This window comes from Pongo abelii, chromosome 9 (genome assembly GCF_028885655.2).
Source record: "Pongo abelii isolate AG06213 chromosome 9, NHGRI_mPonAbe1-v2.0_pri, whole genome shotgun sequence".
Classification (NCBI taxonomy): Eukaryota; Metazoa; Chordata; class Mammalia; order Primates; family Hominidae; genus Pongo; species Pongo abelii.
Genome location: NC_071994.2, coordinates 9,074,075 through 9,096,240, shown reverse-complemented (window position 1 = coordinate 9,096,240; position 22,166 = coordinate 9,074,075). Strand labels below are relative to the sequence as shown.

Here is a 22,166-nt window from a genome sequence, read left to right as displayed (position 1 = left end):
CCCCATTTAATAGACGTTGAAACTGAGGCTCAGAGTGTTAGCGCTTTGCCCAAGGTCACACTTGGTTGGAAGTCAGTTGTGATTCTCCAGCTACTTGTCGGGGTTTGGGATTATCTTGCCACTTGACAGCAGAGTCAGATTCTGAGGTTGGGCCACCGAGGTTAGTGACGCCTTCCTGCTCTGGTTAAGACGTGGGTGGCTGCACCTTGGAGTTGAGGAGAGCTGGTCTTCGTCCACATTCACAGTATGACTGAGCAAGTCCTTTCCCCTTTCTCGGTCTCAGTTTTCCCAGCCCGTGAAAGGGGGCCAGCAGTACGTACCTCCCAGGGCTGCGGGCAGGAAGGGAGGCGGCCCGGGCAGCGCTCTCTAGGGTGGCACCAAGTTGCTGGTTGCTCTCTCTCCACTTAGCCTCTGCGCGCACCGAGCGGGCACTGCGGTCGGGCGACACCCCTTCCCCGCCCCCCTTCCCCGCCCCCGCTCCCACTCCCCGGTCGCCGCGCGAGGCCCCGGAAGCCGGGTCGCCCCGCCCCCGCGCTCCTGCCCCGGCCCCCGCCCCGCGCCGGAGCCCCGCCCGCCTTCCGACGGGGGTGCGGCTCCAGGAAACGGCGCGCTCCTAGCTCCGCGCTCGGCCACCCGACGCGCCCCAGACGACCCCGCCGACTCAGCCAGACCACCCGGCAGGCCCCAGCGGCGGCAGCGGAGAGCGCGGTCCGGGGTCGGAGCCTGGGACACCTCCGCACGGACGGGGCGGGCGGCGCGGACAGGCCATGGGGACCCGGGCCGGGCCAGCCGTGGCGGGCCAGCGGGAGCCCCGGGCCTGAGAAGTGGGCGGCGGGGCGGCGGGGGCCATGACCTCGGTGTGGAAGCGCCTGCAGCGCGTGGGCAAGCGGGCGGCCAAGTTCCAGTTCGTGGCCTGTTACCACGAGCTGGTGTTGGAGTGTACCAAGAAATGGTGAGTGGGAGGGAGGCCGGGGGGCTCCCCCGAACTTGCTGGGACCTCATCCGGCCCTTTGAGCCTGAGAGGACTCTGCCCCCCAGCCCAATGACCAAATGGGCCCCCACCCCAGGTTGGGCCCTGGTTCCGTTCCCAGGCTCGGAGATTCAGAAGTGCCCTTGCAATTCGTGGGACCCCTGGAGTTGGGGGCGTGGGCAGCCTTCCCCGCGCGGGGGTCAGGACTTTCAGGCCTGAGGTTCTGCCTGTGTCCACTCCTTCCTCATCTGTGGTCAGGGCTGGGGGAGGGAGGCCGCATGTCTTGTGCCAGAAAAGTGGTTCAGGGTAGCACTGGAAAAGGGATCAAGTTTTGAGGTCTGCAGGTGGCTAGGGCTGGGGCAGGAGCCTCCCTGACCTTACTTAGTCCAGCTAAGAACAGAGATGTTGCTCCCTCCTCCCCTGCCATCTTGTTGAGCCAGAAGAACCCCTCCAACTCCCGCCTCTTCAGCCAGAGTGCTGGGAGGCTGGAAACATCTCCACAATGTCCTTAAAAGGGGAAACTGAGTGCTGGGAGGATTGAGGAGGGAGGCGGGGAGCAGCTTAAAGGGGCCTGAGGACCTAGGAGGTTGTGGGTCCGGGAGGAGAGGGTTGCGGAGGGCAAGGTGGCAGGGTGAGGGGTGATTCACGAGAGGGTGCAGGCCCCAGCCCGGACTACCAACAGGCTCAGGGGCATCTTGTTCACATGCCGCCACCCATAGCTGCCCAGGCCCCTGCGTCACACCCTAAATATACGTGCTTGCTGGTGTCAGCTTCCCTTGGCTGGATTAGGGCACAGCTGTGGGGGCCTCACCCGCCAGGCGGGGCTAAATTTAGGCTCCCCAGGGGAAGGGCTGGGGCAGGAAGAGACCATGGGGTCCAGGGGGAGGGGAGTGAGCAGGAGGCTGGGGTCCCTTGGGCAGCTGCCATATCCCTGGCCTTGCCCACGCTGGGCCTGCTAGAGGGCCATTCACGTCTTTCAGCAGAGCCCGGGAGAGCTTAGGGGCTGACACTTGAACTGTGGTCTCTGGCTCCTGCTCCAGCATCCTGCGGGAGGCCAGGGAAACGCTGGGCACAGCAGGCTGAGGGTGCCGGCAGTGTCAATGCAGCTGAGTCACAGGCGGCTGTGGGTAGGGCCTCCTGGGCTGCTTAGCCTGGAGCCCAGGCCGGGAAGCTGCCCCTGCCCAGGTTGCAGCTTCCCAGGAGGGCGTGCCCAGCCTGAGTCAGGCTGCTCAGCCAAGCCCCGTCCTCCCTAGGCACCCCCGTCCGCTTCCCCTTTCTGGGAAGGCCCCTTAGTTACCCTTGCTCTGCCATCGCTGGCAATTTGGGCTTGGGGAAGGGAACTTGGCTCTGGGCTGGAAGGCTCTAGGCTCAACCGTGTAAACTTGTTTGGCTCCAAACCTTTCTGGGCCTCAGCATCCTCAGGGTTAACAGAGAGTCACTTATCCTGGCTTGGCCTCAGACGAACAGTGAGCTGGGCAAACCCCAGCATCACGAGAGGGTGCAGGCATGGGGCTGGGTACAGGCAAGGCAAGTTCGCGTGCTGCCCTTGGCCGGATCGTCCCCTCAAGCATCACCCCTCCTGGGCAGCAGTTGAACATCTAACCCAAAGGGGCCCTCTGCCCCCAGGCCCAGCCATGAGTCCACTCAGTGCCTGGGAATGGGCCCTGCGCAGCCATCTCTGTCCTCTGGCTTTGCCTCTGCCTCTCCTCCATGTCTGACCTGGCATATGCTGTTCAGCTTAGATGTAACCCCCTGGAAGTCTTTTCTGATTGCCCTCCAGGCTCCACTGTCATCATCTCACTGAAAGCTGATCCTCCTTGGGACCCCTGTGCCCAGCAAAGGGCTGGACATGGCGGGTGAGGGATGGCGGTGTTGGTTAATGACAAGCTGACCCTCTGCTGCCTCTCTGGCCTCACCCCCAACTCTCTGCCCCTCTCTCTGACGTCACCCTCCAGCCGCAGACCCTTGGACTTGCCATTCCCTCTTTCTCCAGATCCTCACACAGCCCATCCCCCTGCCACTCATCTCTGCCCAGAAACCCAACCTGAAGGAGACCCCCAAGGGGTTCCCTCACATCACCCTGGAGTTCGCTTGTTAATTTATTTTCCTTCTTGACTGGTAGTCTGCCCCCACCTCCATTGTCCTCACTGGAAAGGTCTTGTCTCTCTTTTGCCCTCCTCTGTCTCCAAAACTGGGCTGGGTTTATGGTGGGCACTCCACAAACATCTTTGCGCGAAGGGACTTCTTTTATCCCTCGTCTTTGTCTCTCCCTGTGTCGGAGTCTGTGTGTGTGCACGATGCTCACGTGTGCATCTGTGTCTGGCATCTCTTGCTGGGTCCTTGTGTTTCTGTGTGTCTTGGTCTCTGTATGTGCCTGTCCCTTTCTCTCTTGCTGTCTTTCCTCATAGTTCCTGCCTACCCACACTGTCTGGGCCTTTGCCCTTCTGCTCTGGCCCCACCCTGCCTTAGCAGCTCCACCCTACACCCTGTGGCCCCAGATAAGGGGCTGCCCAGGCCGTCTCCTGGAGGAGGGGGAGGTGGGCAGAAGGAAGACCCTGAGGGAGCTGGGGGAGGAGGAAGAGGAGATGGGGAGGCAGGTGAGCCTGACCAAGCAGCCTGCTCCCTTTCACCCTCCCCCTCCCCCTCCCCCAGGCAGCCAGATAAGCTGGTGGTTGTATGGACCCGTCGGAACCGACGCATCTGCTCCAAGGTGGGGAAGGATGGCAACTGGGGATCCAGGTTAGGGATGGGGGCCAGTGGGAGGCTGATGGGGGCTGATGGGGGAGTAGAGTGAGGTTCAGGCTCAGATCAGAATCCACAGAGGGGAGGGGAAGATGGTGTCAAGGTTGGTGATGGGGGTACGGGTGGGAGGGAAGAGTTAAGATGGGGGGAGGACTCAGATTGCCTCTTGTAGGCCCACAGCTGGCAGCCGGGCATCCAGAACCCATACCGGGGCACCGTGGTGTGGATGGTACCTGAGAATGTGGACATCTCTGTGACCCTCTACAGGGTGAGTCTCTAGCCCTCCAGCATGGATGGCAACGGGGCAGACAATTGCAACACAGGCAGTCACCCGGGTCTCCTGGTAGGTTGTTCATCCACATAGAAGAGGATGTGGGGGGTGAGGCCAAGAATTAGGGGGACGTGCTCAGCATCACTGGCCCAGGAGGTCTCCTTGGAGGAGGCAGCATTTACCCAACACACGCAGCATGAGAGGCAGCTGGGACCAGAACCTGGGGTGCATCCCAGGAGGAGGTAGCAACCACCGCGCGCACCTGTAATCCCAGCTACTCGGGAGGCTGAGGCACAAGAATTGCTTGAACCTGGGAGGCAGAGATTGCAGTGAGCCAAGATCGCACCCCTGCACTCCAGCCTCGACAACAGAGCAAGACTCTGTCTCAAAAAAAAAAAAAAAAAAAAAGCCACCACCACCAAGCACCTCCTGAGCCAGACAGGCTCTGCTCCCTTTGCTGCTGCCCCAGCAGTCCTGTACTCACCAGCACCCTTCTTCTCAGGACCCCCACGTGGACCAGTATGAGGCCAAAGAGTGGACATTTATTATTGAAAATGTGAGTGTCTGGAGTGGGCTCAGGTCTGGAATCTTGGGGACCCTGGGACAGCACTGATGCCCCTTCTTCTGGTCTCTCCCCCGGCCCCCAGGAGTCTAAGGGGCAGCGGAAGGTGCTGGCCACGGCCGAGGTGGACCTGGCCCGCCATGCAGGGCCCGTGCCTGCCCAAGTCCCACTGAGGCTGCGGCTGAAGCCGAAGTCAGTGAAGGTGGTGCAGGCTGAGCTGAGCCTCACTCTTTCCGGGGTGCTGCTGCGGGAGGGCCGTGCCACGTGAGTGCCTACCTGCCTGCCTTGATCCTGGCCTGTGACCTCTGACCCCACCCTCACCTTTAACCTGTGCCCCCCAGGGACGATGACATGCAGAGTCTCGCAAGCCTTATGAGTGTGAAGCCTAGTGATGTGGGTAACTTGGATGACTTTGCTGAGAGTGATGAAGACGAGGCTCATGGCCCAGGAGCCCCGGAGGCCCGGGCTAGAGTCCCCCAGCCAGGTGGGCTCACAGCCTGCTGTGGATCGAGACTGCCAAGACCTGGGGAGGGAGGGTTACCCGGGCCACCAGCCACTTGCTGTGCCCGCCCTGTGATGGGAACTCATTACTGCCCAGGCAGTCCCAACCAACCCAGCAGCCTCAATCGTCCCAACCTGGCTACTGGTCCCACGATAGCCTTGGTCTTCAGCTGAGTTCTGGAGGATGGGTTCCCAATGTCTCGCTGGGCTCCTGGGTCCTCTCCTCATCCCTGTGTGGTGCTTGCCAGGCCCGTACCTGACCCAGGACAGCTGGGTCAGAAGCCCGGCTCCTGATCCCTCACCACCAGCCCTCCTGGGCCAGCTGGGGCTTCCTCATCCCTCCCTGCTGCTTGTCCAGGCTTTTTCTCTGTCCACTGTTGAGGTTCTTTCTCTCTTTCTCTCCACATCTGTGGGCCTGTCTCTTCTCGCAGGCCGGGGCGGTGCCCTGAGGCCAGGGCGTTTCCCAGGTAGGCCCTTCACTGTAGTTGGGGAGGGGGTCAGGCCTGCGGGGCCCTGCCCTGGGCTGACTCTGCCCTCCTCCCCTCTCCTACCACCTCCAGATCCCTCTCGAGAGCTGAAGACGCTTTGTGAGGAGGAGGAGGAAGGCCAAGGACGACCCCAGCAGGCAGGTGAGACCCAGGCTGGGGTTGGGGGTGGAGACTGGACCCCAGATCACCGGGCCCAGGCCACAGTGTCCCCCTCTTTCTTCTCAGTTGCCAGTCCTTCTAATGCTGACGATACCAGCCCAGCCCCTGTGACTGCTCCTGCACCCCCGGCCAGAGCCTCCCGAGGCCAGGGGTCAGAACGAGCTACTGAAGCTGGGGGCCAGGTAGGCCCTGAGGCCCCAAGGCCCCCGGAAACCTCACCAGAGATGAGGTGAGCTTTGGAACCAGCCCCACCCCCCATTGCCCCCTGATAGGAGCTGCAGTCCTCACCCCCACCAACCTGCCTCTCCAGGGCCCCAACAGTCTGAAGGGTGGCGGATGGTGCTGAGAGTTGGGGCCAAAGCAGCCCCCCAACTCCCCCTCCTGCTCTCTTCTCAGGTCTTCAAGGCAGCCAGGCCAGGACACGGCCCCCACCCCAGCCCCTCGGCTCCGGAAAGGCTCTGATGCCCTCCGGCCCCCAGTCCCCCAGGGGGAAGATGAGGTCCCCAAAGCCTCAGGGGCTCCTCCAGCAGGATTGGGCTCTGCTAGGGAGACCCGGGCCCAGGCATGCCCTCAGGAAGGGACAGAAGCCCATGGAGATAGGCTGGGCCTGAGCATTGAGGATAAAGGCTCTGGAGACCCTTTTGGAAGGCAGAGACTCAAGGCTGAAGAGATGGACACTGAGGACAGGCCAGAGGCCAGTGGGGTGGACACTGAGCCTGGGTCAGGAGGCAGGGAGGCAAACACTAAGAGGTCAGGAGTCAGAGCTGGGGAGGCTGAAGAGAGTTCAGCAGTTTGTCAAGTGGATGCTGAGCAGAGGTCAAAGGTGAGACATGTGGACACTAAGGGACCAGAGGCAACAGGGGTGATGCCTGAGGCAAGATGCAGGGGGACCCCTGAGGCTCCTCCAAGGGGTTCTCAGGGGAGGCTGGGAGTCAGGACCAGGAATGAGGCTCCCGCAGGCCTGAGCCTGCCCCCAGTGGAGCCTGCAGGGCACTCTGGGCAACTTGGTGACCTCAAGGGGGCCAGGGCTGCTGCAGGCCAGGAGAGAGAGGGTGCAGAAGTGAGGGGCGGAGCCCCTGGTATTGAGGGGACAGGCCTGGAGCAGGGCCCCTCTGTTGGAGCAATAAGCACCGGGCCCCTGGTGAGCAGCTGGCAGGGGGCCCTGTTATCAGCTGCCCAGGGGGCAATATCCAGGGGTCTGGGAGGCTGGGAGGCAGAAGCTGGGGATTCAGGGGTCCTGGAAACAGAGACTGAGGTGGTAGGGTTGGAGGTGCTGGGAACCCAGGAGAAAGAAGTTGAGGGCTCAGAGTTCCCAGAGACTAGGACACTAGAAATTGAGATATTGGAGGCCTTGGCGACAGAAGCAGCAAGATCAAAGGTCCTGGAGTCAGAGGTTGCTGGGACAGCACAGTGTGAGGGACTGGAGACCCAGGAAACAGAGGTGGGGGTCATAGAGACCCCAGGGACAGAGACTGAGGTATTTGGGACCCAGAAAACAGAAGCTGGGGGTTCAGGAGTTTTGCAGACAAGAACTACGATAGCAGAGACTGAGGTACTGGTGACCCAGGAGATATCTGGGGATTTAGGGCCACTGAAGATAGAAGATACAATACAATCTGAGATGTTGGGGACCCAGGAGACAGAGATGGAAGCTTCTAGGGTACCAGAGTCAGAGGGTGAGGGGACAGAGGCTAAAATATTAGGGACCCAGGAGATAACAGCTAGGTATTCAGGGGTCCCAGAGATAGAAGCTGAGATAGCAGAGTCTGACATATTGGTAGCCCAGGAGATAGAGGTGGGGCTTTTGGGGGTTCCGGGAATAGAGACTGGGGCAGCAGAAGGTGCGATATTGGGAACCCAAGAGATAGCATCTAGGGATCCAGGGGTCCCAGGGATAGAAGCTGATACAACAGGGATCCAGGTGAAAGAGGTTGGGGGTTCAGAGCTTCCAGAGATAGAGACTGGGACAGCAGAAATTGAGATATTGGGGACCCAAGAGATAGCATCTAGGAGTTCAGGGGTCCCAGGGCTAGAATCTGAGGTAGCTGGGGCCCAGGACACAGAGGTGGGGGGTTCAGGGATCTCAGGGCCAGAGGCTGGAATGGCAGAGGCCCGAGTACTGATGACCCGAAAGACAGAAATTATAGTTCCAGAGGCTGAGAAGGAAGAGGCTCAGACTTCGGGGGTCCAGGAAGCAGAGACTGGAGTTGGGAGTGCTCTCAAATATGAGGCTTTAAGGGCCCCAGTCACTCAGCCAAGAGTTTTAGGATCCCAGGAAGCAAAAGCAGAGATTTCAGGAGTACAAGGGTCAGAGACTCAAGTTCTGAGAGTCCAGGAGGCAGAGGCTGGGGTTTGGGGGATGTCAGAGGGCAAATCTGGGGCTTGGGGGGCCCAGGAAGCAGAGATGAAGGTTTTCGAGTCTCCAGAGAACAAATCTGGTACTTTTAAGGCCCAGGAAGCGGAGGCTGGGGTCTTGGGAAATGAGAAGGGGAAAGAAGCTGAGGGAAGCCTCACAGAGGCCAGCCTGCCTGAAGCACAGGTGGCCAGTGGGGCAGGGGCTGGGGCGCCCAGGGCCTCTTCCCCAGAGAAGGCTGAAGAGGACAGGAGGCTGCCGGGCAGCCAGGTAGGGATGGGGGCCGCCGAGGGCCCAGTCTGCTGCTTCCCACTAACCTGGGGCTGAGCGAACGGCGGCTCTGCATGGACCCACCTGGTGGAATGGGATCGGGTGGGGTGGGGGGCTCAGCTTGAAGGAGCCCCCTCATCCCCTCCTCTCTCAGGATGCCCTGGCTCTCTTACCCCATCTTCCCTGGGCCGCATGGAGCTGGACACCTCTAATCTGATTTTCTGGGCTGACTTTGAGGTGTGGCTGCTGGTGACCTCTGATCTTGTCTGGGGGCCACTGACCTTTTAGGTGACCTTGGCAGATAACCCTGGATCTGGAAACCCTGTTACCTGGCCCCAAGGCTCTGGCCAGTGGTCTCTGGTGACCCCTGCGAGCTCAGAGATGGGGCTGTTGTGTGCCAGGCATGAGCTTCCCCAAGAGGCAGAGGGCACAGATCCCATTTATACATTCCCTAAGCCCACCCCTGTGTCCCCAGGCACCACCTGCCCTGGTCAGCTCCAGCCAGTCCCTGCTGGAGTGGTGCCAGGAAGTCACCGCTGGCTACCGTGGCGTCCGCATCACCAACTTCACCACATCCTGGCGCAACGGCTTGGCCTTCTGTGCCATCCTGCACCGATTCTACCCAGACAAGATGTGAGCTGCCAGAGGGGTGGGAACGAATGGGGGAGCCGTCAGGGAGGGCAGTGTGGACCCAGCCTCTGACCAGCACACTCTCTGCAGTGACTATGCCTCGCTAGACCCACTCAACATCAAGCAGAACAACAAGCAGGTGAGATGGGGTGGGGGGCTGCCTGGAGGGAAGGAGGGTCTGGAGAGCCAGGCTTTCAGTCTCAGATTTGGATAAAATGGACTGCCGGGCCCAGCAGTGTCTTCTGGAAGTTCTGCCACTTTTTACTCCTTTGGTCATTAAATTGTTTGTTTTCCTTATTTTCGTTTGTTTGTTTTAAAGCGTTTTTCCTCCCTTAGATGATTTTTCCAAAACCACCCTTTGGTAACGGGGTGGACCGTGTGCCGTTGCTAAGCAACGCGAGGGCGGGCCCTGTTGCTGGATTTCCCTCGATAGGAGGGGGCGGTGTTGCTAGGCAAAACTCGGGGTGCCAATCCCGGGGACCCCCTCCGTGGGGCGGCACCGCAGCGTTGCCAGGTGGCGCGGGCCACCGCCGCCGCTGACCCCGAGTGCACCCTTCCCCTAGGCCTTCGATGGCTTTGCGGCTCTGGGCGTGTCGCGGCTGCTGGAGCCCGCGGACATGGTGCTGCTGTCGGTGCCCGACAAGCTCATCGTAATGACGTACCTGTGCCAGATCCGCGCCTTCTGCACCGGGCAGGAGCTGCAGCTGGTACAGCTGGAGGGCGGCGGCGGCGCCGGCACGTACCGCGTGGGCAGCGCCCAGCCCAGCCCGCCCGACGACCTGGACGCCGGAGGCCTGGCTCAGCGGCTGCGCGGTCACGGGGCCGAGGGGCCCCAGGAGCCCAAGGAGGCCGCGGACAGCGCGGACGGGGCGGCCCCGGGGGTGGCTTCCAGGAACGCGGACGCGGGCCGCGCCTCCAAGGACGGCGGGGCCGAGGCCCCCCGAGAGGCGCGACCCGCGGAGGTCCCGGCCGACGGGCTGGTGAACGGGGCTGGGGCACCGGGCGGCGGCGGCGTGAGGCTGCGACGGCCCTCGGTCAACGGGGAGCCCGGGCCGGTGCCCCCGCCCCGCGCGCACGGCTCCTTCTCCCACGTGCGCGACGCCGACCTGCTCAAGAAGAGGCGCTCGCGGCTGCGGAACAGCAGCTCCTTCTCGGTGGACGATCCGGACGCGGGAGCCGCGGGAGCTGCGGGAGCTGCGGCTGCAGTGAGTGTCAGGGCTCCTCCTTTCTTCCCCGCCGCAGCGCGGGGTCCCGGGAAGATGGGCAGAGAACGGGCGAGTCCCCAGGGGCTCCAAGGACAGAGCTGGCGCGAGGGTGACGGTTTCAGAGTGGTGGGGCTCGGCTGGACCCGGGAGGGACTTTCTGATCAGAGGGACCCTGGTGCTGTGGAAGAGTCCTCTGGTGTGGTAGTGAGCTCCCCGTTAGGGGACGCATTTGATCCAAGGCCCGCCAGGCAGGGTCCCTGGCTTTGCGACCAGCCTGAGATAAGTGCTGAGGGTTTTTAGTGCTTGGCACTTGGTGTGGGGAATCACAGGCTGCAGTGGAAGTTCCTGGAGCATCCACGTTCCTGGCACTCTGCCCAGTGCTTGGTAGGCTGGAAGGTGGGTTTGGGCATTTCTTTCCCTTCAGGTGGCTCATCGTTAACCAGCAGCCACCCTGCCCCATAGCTGGGTGCAGACTATCTGTACTCAAGGGGGATTCTCCAGGGCCTCCCAGCCCCAGGACTCTGGCGTGCATCTTTAACCCCAGATGCTGGAGACCAGTCTCCTCTTTTCTTACAATGGAAGGTTGGAGATATGAGATCATGAGGGCCCATGTGTCCCTGCTGTCATCCCCTATGGGTTGTAGGTCATCTCCTAGAGTGTCATGTCACTGCGCTGAAGGTGACATGGTCCCAGAAAGAGCAGGGATTTGCTCAGTGACCCACAGCTGCTGGAGTCCAGGACACGGGCTTTCTAGCTGGGGTCCCAGCACTGCCCCATCCTGCCTGTCAACCAAGGGGCAGCTCTGCCAGGCTGCTGCAAACCTTCAGCTGTCCAGGAATGACCCTTGCATTTGAAGGAAATGAATGAATTCATTGGGAGAGGCTTTCTGGAAGAAGCTACCATTTGAGCTAGGTTGATAAGATGGCCAGGATTTTCCCAGGTGAAAAATGAGTGGGGTTCTCAAATGGTGGGAACTGCATTGCATTAGCAAAAATGTGGCAGCAGGAAAGTTCAGGTCTCGTTTAGGGAACTGCCAGCCATCTCCCGGAAGGTCCATAAGTGGTAATGAGGCCAGGCTGAGAGCAGGAGTCCTGGGTGTAGGGTCAGAGGCACAAGCATTGAGCCTGTGAGTGAGAGACAGAGGGCATGGGTGACGCCCACCTGTAGAAGATGTGATATGCAGGAGTCAAGAGGACGAGGCCAGCTTTGGCCCATCTGTTGGCCTCATTAATGTGTGTCAGTGGCTCTTTAAATCTTAAAGGGGAGGTGCCAGCCTATGCCCCTCTGGGCCCAAGTTCCAGCATCTGGTCTTTCCAAGTCAGGCCTTCCCCCGGCTCTTGTCTCACAGGAGATATCTGACCCATGGGGCTGGAGGGGACTCGTCATTGGCCACCCCCATCCCTCATGCCCATTGTGTGCAGTGGGAGGTGGTCTGGCCTGGCCCGGCCCTTGGGAGTTCCCAAAGTCCTGGTCTTCCTGGAGGAGGGGCCAGGCATGAAGGTATTGAAACAGGAATTTGAGGCCGGGCACCGTGGCTCATACCTGTAATCCCAGCACTTTGGGAGGCAGAGGTGGGCGGATCACGAGGTCAGGAGATCGAGACCATCCTGGCCAACATGGTGAAACCCCGTCTCTAGTAGAATACAAAAAATTAGCTGGGCATGGTGGTACAGGCCTGTAGTCCCAGCTACTCGGGAGGCTGAGGCAGGGGAATTGTTTGAACCCCGGAGGTGGAGGTCTCAGTGAGCTGAGATCGTGCCACTGCACTCCAGCCTGGCGACAGAGCAAGACTCCGTCTCAGAAAAAAAAAAAAAAAGAGGAATTTGAGTTAGACATGGGGAAGCACTGGAATTCCCACGAGGCCTGGCATGAGGAAGCTCCGCTGCTGCTGAGGCTGGATTTCTCCACTCTCCTCCCTCTGCCTGTCCTGTCAGCTCAGCACTCTTTATGTGCCTGGCCTGCCCATGGACTCAGAGTGTGTATGAAAGCCTTTTGAAGGTGGCATTGAGGCCTCCTGCAAGTTGCTGTCAAAAAAGGGGAGCTGTGTGTTTCCCTAGATTCCTTTCTAGAAGCCCTGCAGCTCCCAGGTCACACAGGGCTGGGCTTTCTCCCATTTTACATACAAGGACACAAACAGAGGCCCCATGGGTGTGACTGGCCCCAAGGCACACAGCAAATTGGCCAAGCTTGGGAACAAACTGCTGGGTTAGATAACCCTGGGCCCTAGACCAGACCCTTTAGGAGCCTCATCTCTGACCCTCAGTTTCCTCATGTGTAAAGTGGGGAGGGTCATGGTCCCTGCCTCACAGGGCTGTTGGGAGGATTCAATGAGTCAATGCACATAAAGTGCTTTAAGTGCCCGGCACAGAAACACTTGGTAGATATTAGCTGCTATTAGTCAGTGTACCTTGACTATATTTTCTGGGCCCAGCTCTATAAGGGGGAGACATGGGAAACCAGCAGCTGTGACGGGGTGAGTGGGGGTTGGAGCTGTGATGGGGGAGTTCACGGGAGCAGCATCTGCCCAGCCTGGGGATCAGAGGAGGCTTCTGGAGACATGGAAGTCAGAGAGGGAGGCGGGAAGAGTGTGGGGGCCCCGGCAGGGGGGTCTCTGGAGGCAGTAGGGCTGGGCTGGGTCATGGAGGTCATGTTGGTACCAGGCAGCCCAAGATGGAGGCCGACTCCAAGCTGAGAAAGCTATTTTGGGAACTGAAAGTCGGCCACTGTGGCCAGGGGGCGGTGTCTAGGCGTGGCTGAGGGTGGTAGGAACATTGAGGCTGGGACCACCTGAGGCTTTGGCATGAGGCTGGGGGGCTGAGGAGAGATGTGAAACAGTTACACCGGGGGTGAAGGTGTCAGAGAGGCCTCTCAGTTTCAGCTTGAGTCAGCAGGCAGGCCATGGTGGTGGCTGGTGGGGAAGCCACCACTGCCCCAGGCCAGAGAGGATGGCCCCTGAGCCAGGGATGTCCAGGGCTGCCTCTCAGAGAGGTACAGGTGGGAGTGGACACGGGCGGCTCAACCACTGTCCCTGCCCCATGACCCCGACACAGGTCAGATGACCCAGATGTGGGGGGCCAGGGCAGGAGCAGTTGAGGGGCCAGGCTGTCAGCTGAGCTGAAAGTTGGGGACCCCCAGGGCTGACAGTCCCAGCAAGTCACTAGGGGCGGGCAGGCACATGGGGTCAGCCCTGCCCTTCCAGGCTAAAATTCAGAGATCCAGCCAGCCTGGCTTGTCCTGTGTGTGTGAGCGTGCAGCAGCCGCTCCTGGGTGTGGAAACTGAAAAGGCAGCAGGGCACCCCCTTTTGGCCAGGAGGTGGAGGTGCTGGCTCAGGAGGGTCCAGGTCTGGGGAGCCCTGAGGACAGAAAGGGAGGGAGCCTGGTGGGGCCTCTGCAGGAGGCAGGGCTGGGCTGGGTCACACGGATGGGGCCATATGGGGCAGTGCAATGGTCACTGCATGGGGCCCTGGCCATGATGGAGAAACCAGCACTAGGTGACAGAAGTCAGAGGTGGCCTGAGGGAGTTCCATGGAGGAGGAATCGAGGCCGGGCGTGGTGGCTCACACCTGTAATCCCAGCACTTTGGTAGGCCAAAGCCGGCAGATCACCTGAGGTCAGGAGTTCGAGACCAGCCTGGCCAACATGGTGAAACCCTGTCTCTACTAAAATACAAAAATTAGCTGGGCATGGTGGCCGGTGGCTACTTGGGAGGCTGAGGCAGGAGAATCACCTGAACCAGGAGGTGGAGGTTGCAGTGAGCCATGATCCTGCCACTGCACTCCAGCCAGGGCGACAGAGCGAGACTCCATCTCAAAAAAAAAAAAAAAAAAGTAGGGAGGAGAGGCCTGGGCTGGGCCCTTCACAGGCTCTCATCCTGTGAGGCCGGAGCTCAGCCCAGCCCCAGGAGGGGAATTGGGAGGCTCGGAGCCTGGGCGTGGATGGGCCCAGGGCCACAGGGCCAGGAAGGCTGAAGGCTGTGGCCTTTGCTTGAGGAGGCATTTTCCTTGGAAGGAGGTGGGCCTGGGGGTTCTGTGCATGCAGGACTAGAGAAGGAGCAGGGGTGGGCAAGGCCTGGGGTCAAGGACCCCTCCTCTCCTCTGTGTGAGTGGCTCTGGCTGGCCCCAGGCCCAGGCTGGCGGGAAACCCCTCCCAGCCCTCACTGGCCCCTTCTTCCACAGGAAGGCCAAGCCCCTGACCCCAGCCCTGCCCCGGGCCCACCCACAGCAGCAGCCTCTCAACAGCCCCCTGGTGAGTAGCAGGAGTGGTGACCATCTCAGTTCAGGCTGCTCACAAAGCCTGGACTGGGGATTTCCTGGGGGTGGGTGGTGGTTAGGGGGTGCCTTATCATCATCTCTGTCTGCAGGTGGGAGTCCCCCCTCGGAGGAGCCACCCCCAAGCCCAGGGGAGGAGGCTGGGCTGGTAAGGAGGGCTAAGTGGGAGGAGCTGATGGGTTAGCACCACCTATTCAGGGTCTGGGCTGAGTCCACCCTGTTCTCTGCCTTTTCCACCCCCAGCAACGGTTCCAGGACACAAGTCAGTATGTGTGTGCAGAGCTGCAGGCCCTGGAACAGGAGCAGAGGCAGATAGATGGGCGGGCAGCTGAGGTGGAGACACAGCTGAGGAGCCTCATGGAGTCAGGTGGGGCATACATCTGGGGGTCCCTTCCCCAACACATGCCACTAGGTCTGTCCGGCCCTGCAGCTGTTCCTGACCTTGGGAGTTGCTGGGAGGAGGCACGGCTGGTGTCAGCGTTCCCATTTTATAGCCAGGCATGCTGAGGCCCTGAAGTGGCTTCCTCGAGGCACACAGTTCTGGCTTCTGGGATGTCACAAGGGAGCAAACCCCCTCCCCCAACCCCCAGCTGCCCTACCCTGACACCGGGGGCAGGAGGCAGGCCTGGTGACTGTCCCTGTCCAATGCAGGTGCTAACAAGCTGCAGGAGGAGGTGCTGATCCAGGAGTGGTTCACCCTGGTCAACAAGAAGAACGCTCTCATCCGGAGACAGGACCAGCTGCAGCTGCTGTGAGTGCTGGCCCCGGGCCAGGAGAGCAGAGGGACTCTTAGCTACTTGGTTAGGGTTCTTCACTACTTTCTTCTTCCTACAGAGATCTTTTTGACAGACGATTCCTCTTCCATCTTACTGTTTTTGTCCTAACCAAATTGCTGTTTAAAGTGTAAAACTGGCCAGGCACGGTGGCTCATGCCTGTAATCCCAGCACCTGGGGAGGCCAAGGCAGGCAGATCACCTGAGGTCAGGAGTTCAAGACCAGCCAACATGGTGAAACCCCATCTCTACTAAAAATACAAAAATTAGCCAAGTATGGTGGCACGCGCCTGTAATCCCAGCAACTTGGAAGGCTGAGGCAGGAGAATCGCTTGAACCCAGGAGGCAGAGATTGCAGTGAGCCGAGATCAGACCATTACACTCTAGTCTGGGCAACACAGCGAGACTCTGTCTCAAAAAATAAGCCGAGGCGGGCAGATCACAAGGTCAGGAGATTGAGACCATCTGGCTAACACAGTGAAACCCTGTCTCTACTAAAAATACAAAACATTAGCCGGGCGTGGTGGCGGGCGCCTGTAGTTCCAGCTTCTGGGAAGGCTGAAGCAGGAGAATCGCTTGAACCCTCCCGGGGTTCAGAGATTGCAGTGAGCTGAGATTGTGCCACTGCACTCCAGCCTGGGCAACAGAGGGCGACTCCATCTCAAAAAAAAAAAAAAAAGAAAACCGAGGCCCAGGAAGGTGAGGGCTGAATTCCCCAGTGTCACCCTGTTCCTTTACAGTAAGGAAAACAGAAGCCCAGAGAGATCTGATCTGGTTCCCATGTGGGGTCCGAAGCCACTCTGCAGCCATTGCCTTTGTCATCCTGCCCGGTGGAGACAGCTTTGCCTCCCTTTTGCGTTTGGGATCATTTTTCAGAATAACTGTAGCCAGTGATTCCTGTTTATGAGTACTGTTCATCCGGATAATCCTTCGGGGGTCCTTCTAGGGGGTGTGTGGGAGGGGCAATACAAACACCCAGCAATTGGAGAAAACAGAAGAAAAGAGATAATGTGGTTTGGAGACTGGAGGATAGCTCTGCGGTCAGCCCTGCCCTCGGGAACTGCTGGGGAGGTGGGATGGGGTCAGGGAGTGGCCAGAGCCCTGGGCACTCTCTCCCTACGCCCCTTTTCCTGACCTGCCACCCCCCGCCCACCTTCCAGCATCGAGGAGCAGGACTTGGAGCGAAGGTTCGAACTGCTGAGCCGCGAGCTGCGGGCCATGCTGGCCATCGAAGGTGGGACATGGGCTCAGGGGCCGGGAGGCAAGACAGAGCCAGGGTGGAGGCGGCACAGCGCTGGGCCCGCGCCTCCTGACGCTTAGCCGCTTCGACCCTCAGACTGGCAGAAAACGTCCGCTCAGCAGCACCGAGAGCAGCTCCTACTGGAGGAGCTGGTGTCGCTGGTGAACCAGCGCGACGAGCTAGTCCGGGACTTGGACCACAAGGAGCGGATGTGAGTGGCGCTGGGCGGCGCTGGGAGTTGGGAGGGTCCGGGACATGCTCCCGCAGAGGGCTGGGTGTGGACCCCGCCCAACGGCGCGCTGACTCGAACCCGTTCCCCCCAGCGCCCTGGAGGAGGACGAGCGCCTGGAGCGCGGCCTGGAACAGCGGCGCCGCAAGCTGAGCCGGCAGTTGAGCCGGCGGGAACGCTGCGTGCTGAGCTGAGGCCGCCGGCCCGGGTGGCCCATAACTTCTCGCGCCCCCGGCTTCCGCAGCCGTCCCGGGTCTGCGCTGCGGAGGACCCGGCCGTCCCGGAGGCCGTGCGCGTGTCCGCTAGGGGCCGCCGGCGCCCTTCCCGGTACGGGGCAGGGCGGATCCCCGACCTCACGGGCGGGGCGGCCGCCGTATTTATTTGTCACCGAGGGTGTGTGCGCGCTCGCGGCGGGTGCGGGGTCCTCCCGGACGGCACGGCCGGGCTGGCGCCCTCGGGGAGAGGGATGCCTGGGCACTGCCGCCCCGTGCCGCCTTGCCCTCCTGTTTTCCAGAGCAATAAAGTTGGACGAGGCTACGCCAGCGCCGGCCTTTTCTCCGCTCCACCTGGGCTGTCAATAGGCGGAGGAGAGCGGGCCGAGGCTGAGGAGGGCGGCTCTGCCATCCTAAGCCGGGCGGTGTGGTTTCGAGGTTCCCAGGGCCAGCGGAGGCCGGATCTCGGCCTTCCCGGGATGGTGGCCGGTGGCTCAGGGAAGTCCCATTCGAAATACTTGAAAACAGCCGAAGTCGTTGCTCATTTTATGATTAACACAGTATTCCCTGAGGCCTCCCGCCCACCCCCACCGCGGCTGCATCTCCCGATTCTTCCCCAGCCACTCCTGGCTGCTTCCTCCTCAGGTGCCGCCACCTTATGGAGCTGAACTCGGTCACCTGACGCTTCAGCAAGCAGGGGCTTGTCCTGAAGCTGGGGCCGCGGGCGGCAGGGTGCTCAGAGCCAGTTCATCCTGCCCTAGGATGCCACCTTGGTCCTCAGCAGTCACAGGACCACTGGGCCTGAAGAACTTCCCCATGGCACGGACCTGTGGCAGCTCAGAGAAGGTCTCCACAGCCAGCAGCATGGCCAAGAGTCCTAGAAGCAAGTAACCTGGGGAGGAGAAGGTGCTGGGGCAGCGCCTGGGTTCTGGTGATGCTCCCCGCCCACCTCCCAGCGCGGTGACTTGCCCTGGCAGCTGGCACCACTCACCCCCTTCTCAACACTGCCACCAGAGCTCTTTGACTGCCCCTCCCACACCGTGCCCTGGAGTGGGGTCCCTCCACCTGCAAGGCCCAGCCCCCCAGTGATTTATGGGAGTCCTAGTCCAGGCTTCTCTTCCCCCTTCCCCCACACGCTCTTAGGTGGCTGGACTTACCAAGAAGTGCGAGCTGACCCAGGTGGTAAATCACGGGGTGCAGGCTGCGGCCGTGGCCGGGCAGCAGGTCCCCCAGGCCAATGGTGCTGAGCGAGCTGAAGCAGAAGTAGACTGCCCCCAGCAGGCTGCAGTCGCCCTGAAGGCCCCACAGCACCAGCGCTGGCAGCAGCACAAAGCTGCTGGCCACCAGCAGTCCCAGTGCGACTGCCTGCAGCAGCGCAGCCCTGGACGGTGACAGCTGCCAGTGGACCGCTACCCAGGCACCTGGGCGGCTGAGCACAGGCAGCAGGCAATGGCGCAGGGTGGCCACGAGAGCTAAGGAGGCTGGCAGCCCCAGGGCTGCATAGACCATGCAGAAGGCCTTTCCGCCTGGCGATAGTGGGGCCATGTGGCCATAACCTGGAGAAGAAAGAGTCAGTGGACAGTGAGAGCTCTGAGTGCCATGTCTGCTGGGGTCCCTGCCTACCCCAATACCGCCTTCCGCAGAAGGCTGCCCTCTGGTGGCCTTGAACTGGCCAGGCCCAGGTTCTAGCTGGCTCTGCTCCTTCGTCAGGGTATCCCTTACCCTCTCTGGGCCATTCTTCTCTTTTTTGGAAAATGAAAGCATGAAAGAAGACAGTTCCTCAGGCCTTTTGTAGCTGGGACAATTCTGAGAACTGCGCTGCCCTTAACAGATACTCCCGATTCCACAGCCGGTGGAATATCATCCACTTTTTCCCCAAATGTGTGTCATGTCCCATGTGCCAGGCTTTGTACTGGGATCTGAGTCAGCCCAGGCTCTGCCCCTTCTGGTGGGGCAGTTGGGCAGGCAAATCACGAAGGGCTGCAAAGAAGCAGCATGGGCGAGAGAGGGCATGTGCCAGGCGGGGAGGGGTGGGAGTGCGTGGTGTGCTGAGAGAACAGATCAGCTAATACAGAGCTGCAAACGCACATGCCTACCGCAGCCAGATGGGAGACAAACAGGAGTGGTGGGGACAGGGGTACACTGGAGAGTGTCAGCTGTATCCAAAAGGCAGGCCCCATTCTGCTCCAGTCAGGATGTTGCCTTGCAGGGATTCTGGCTCAGTGTGAGTAGGTTTCCTGATTTTCCAAAAGAAGTTGGAAATACGGGCTGGGCACAGTGGCTCACACCTGTAATCTCAGCACTTTGGGAGGCTGAGGTGGGTGGATCACTTGAGGTCAGGAGTTTGCGACCAGCCTGGCCAACATGGCAAAACCCCTCTACTAAAAACTCTACTAAACATGGCAAAACTCTACTAAAAACATAAAAATTAGCCGGGCATGGTGGTGGTACATGCCTGTAATCCCAGCTACTCAGGAGGCTGAGGCAGGAGAATTGCTAGAACCCAGGAGGTGGAGGTTGCAGTGAGCCAAGATCGCACCACCGCACCCCCATCTGGGTGACAGGGCCAGACTCCGTTTCAAAAAAAAAAAAAAAAAAAAGTTGGAAATACAAATTCCAATTCAAAAAATACTGAGACACTTTGTGGGGCAAAAAATACGAAAACCCAGGGCTGTGGGTTCATTGCTGCTTTTCCCTGGGCCTGTGCCCACGCGATTTCTCTGCAGGACTCCCTCATCCCTGTCTGTGCCCTCCTGATCCACAAGCATCTCACGCCGACTTCCTCCCCTATCTTCCCTCACTCCCCCACCCGAGGCCATGGTCCTGATCTGTTCTTGCCAGGTTCCTTCTGTTTGCTTCCATCCAAGAATCCATCCCACTGTATTGTATCCCCTATCTGGCCACAGGCTGTGGCATCTGGGCAGCTCTCCAGGGTCTCGAAGGGTGCCTGGGGTGGGACTGGGGAGGCCACACCCTTCCTGGCAGCTGAAGTGGAGGCACCAGTTGGGGTGTGTTGGTGGGGAGCCCCAGCTGTGATGTCAGGCCTCACAGGGCCTGGGCTCCATCTGGCTCTTTGGGGCTGAAGGAAGGGCTGCATGAACCCCAAAGCCCCCAGGGAGCAATGGCCTCAAGAGCCGCGTCCCCCGACTTGGCTGCCTGGCTCTCTTACCTGTGGTGGTGAGGATGCTGGCAGCGAAGAGCAGGGCTGAGGGAAGGTCCCAGGTCCTGGCCTCTGAGCTGTTGCCCAGGCTGGAGACGCCATGGGCCTGGGTGGCCAGGGCAGTGCCCAGCAGCTCTTCCAGAGCTCCGGGTGGCAGGCAGGCCCTATGCTCTGCCTGGAAGGCTGCCAGCTCTGCCCTGAGCTCAGCCTGAAGCCTGCATGCAGGAGGCCCCTCCAGGGCCTGGAACACCACAGCCCCAAGCCCCAGGGCCAGCAAGTGGGCCACAACCAGGAGCCCATATCGGGCCCAGGGCCTTAGACCCCCCATGGCAGGCCGCTGGGGTGCTGTGGGAACTGGCGGCTCCACCTCAGGCACCTGGGAGGGGCTGGGCAGGGCGGGGCCAGGAGGAGGTGCTATGTGGGTGGCTGGGACCCGGCTGGGGTGGCTGGGGTGGCTGGGGTGTGAACAGGAGGGAGGGTGAGCTCCATCACCCTTCCCAGGTCCTGGAGGCAAGACATTTGCCCATTTCACAGCAGCTGGGATGGTGGAGGAAGGCGGCTGCGGTGAGGGGAGGAGGCGGAGGAAGCTGAAGCCTAGAGAGGACCTCACACTTATTCAAGGTCCTGCTCACTCAGGCACCCATACCGCATTCATTCATTCATTCATTCATTCATTCATTCATTCATTCAAGTGCTTAGGGAAGAGGACAGGCACAGGTCCTTTCCTTCCTGGTGTTTACACAAGAAACCTCTTAGCAAAGAAACATGGCAACCTCACATCGTCATGAGTTCCATGAAGGAAACACCCTGGGTGATGGGAGAGCTCTGCGGGGCGCGGGGGTGTTATCTCACTGGGAAAGCTCCGCTAAGGAGGTGACATTTCAGCTGGGGAGTAAGAGGCCAGTGAAGGTAGGAACGAGCTTGGGTGAGAGGAACAGAGGGCTGGATGTGGTGGGGGACAGTTGGGGGTGAAGGGGGGATAAGGACACAGGCCCTTGAGGACAAATGTGGTCCAGGGAGACCTACGCTGGGCTACTGTAGGCGTCGTGGATGGAGCGATTTTGGCCTGGGCGGTGTGGTGGGAGAGGAATGGTGGCAGCTGGGAAGGATCAGGTGGGGGTGGGAGGTGGGGAGAGGACTCCAGGGTGCCCAGGGCACCCGGGCAGATGATACCCTTGCGCCCGATTGCCAGTTCTTCCCGAGAACCCTTTGTGCCTGCTCTCCTGACTCCCTGCCCCTGAACTGCAGACACAGAGTCTGGCTGCCATGGGGCACCTGGGAGAGGGGAAGGGGGAGCCTGGGTTCCAACTCCTCTAACCTCAGAGGGGCCGAGGACAGAGGCCGAGGAAGGGACCCTGCCCTAGGGTATGGTGTGGGAGTGCCAGAGCCCCCATGGCAGTGTGAAGAGAACTGTCAGGGGTGCCAGATGCCACGGCAAGTCACCATACTGGGAGGTGGGTGGAACTTACTACTCTTTATCTTTTTTGAGATGGAGCTCGCTCTGTCGCCCAGGCTGGAGTGCAGTGGTGCAATCTCGGCTCACTCAACCTTCGCTGCCCGGGTTCAAGCTATTCTCCTGCCTCAGCCTCCCGAGTAGCTGGGGCTACAGGCACCCGCCACCACGCCCAGTTAATTTTTGTATTTTTTTTTTTTTTTTTTTTTTTTTTTAGTAGAGACGGGGTTTCACCATATTGGCCAGGCTGGTCTCAAAATCCTGACCTTGTGATCTGTCCGTCTCGGCCTCCCAAAGTGCTGGGATTACAGGCGTGAGCCACCGTGCCTGGCCTACGCTTTTTTTTTTCTTTTTTGAGACGGAGTCTTGCTCTGTTGCCCAGGCTGGAGTGCAGTGGCGCAATTTTGGCTCACTTCAACCTCCACCTTCCAGGTTCAAGCAATTCTCCTGCTTCAGCCTCCAGAGTAGCTGGGACTACAGGCATGCACCACCACACCTGGCTAATTTTTGTATTTTTAGTAGAGATGGGGTTTCACCATGTGGCCAGGTTGGTCTTGAACTCCTGACCTCATGTGATCCGCCGGCCTCGGCCTCCCGAAGTGCTGTGATGACAGGAGTGAGCCACCGCACCTGGCCAAGAAGAGCCTTGAATGACTGACCAAGGCTGGTGGATTTGGTCC

General features: G+C 60.3%; 2 protein-coding genes across 7 annotated transcripts; one reads left to right on the top strand and one right to left on the bottom strand.

Annotated features, from left to right (window-relative positions):
* Positions 1-553: 553 nt before the first annotated feature.
* On the top strand, positions 554-17,203 carry EHBP1L1 (EH domain binding protein 1 like 1). Of its 6 annotated transcripts, XM_009246139.4 has the most exons (20): positions 554-952; positions 3,623-3,680; positions 3,885-3,980; positions 4,486-4,539; positions 4,631-4,809; positions 4,887-5,029; positions 5,607-5,675; positions 5,760-5,922; positions 6,090-6,516; positions 8,143-8,316; positions 8,792-8,949; positions 9,037-9,085; positions 9,510-10,151; positions 14,327-14,396; positions 14,512-14,567; positions 14,663-14,786; positions 15,071-15,170; positions 16,353-16,426; positions 16,529-16,643; positions 16,756-17,203. In XM_009246139.4, exons 1-20 carry the CDS (start codon positions 849-851, stop codon positions 16,853-16,855), a joined length of 2,955 nt encoding a protein of 984 aa, XP_009244414.2. In that variant the 5' UTR covers positions 554-848; the 3' UTR covers positions 16,856-17,203. The 6 variants fall into 6 exon arrangements, with proteins under 6 accessions (XP_009244414.2, XP_009244416.2, XP_009244415.2 ...); XM_009246141.4 differs by lacking the exon at positions 6,090-6,516 and having other exon boundaries at positions 555-952; positions 5,760-5,875; XM_009246140.4 differs by lacking the exon at positions 8,143-8,316 and having other exon boundaries at positions 557-952.
* A 46-nt stretch (positions 17,204-17,249) lies between these two features.
* KCNK7 (potassium two pore domain channel subfamily K member 7) lies at positions 17,250-22,164 on the bottom strand. Its single transcript, XM_002821510.3, has 3 exons — positions 20,043-22,164; positions 18,031-18,429; positions 17,250-17,765 (listed from the first exon to the last, which is right to left on the bottom strand). Exons 1-3 carry the CDS (start codon positions 20,359-20,361, stop codon positions 17,560-17,562), a joined length of 924 nt encoding a protein of 307 aa, XP_002821556.1. The 5' UTR covers positions 20,362-22,164; the 3' UTR covers positions 17,250-17,559.
* Between the last annotated feature and the right edge of the window lie 2 nt (positions 22,165-22,166).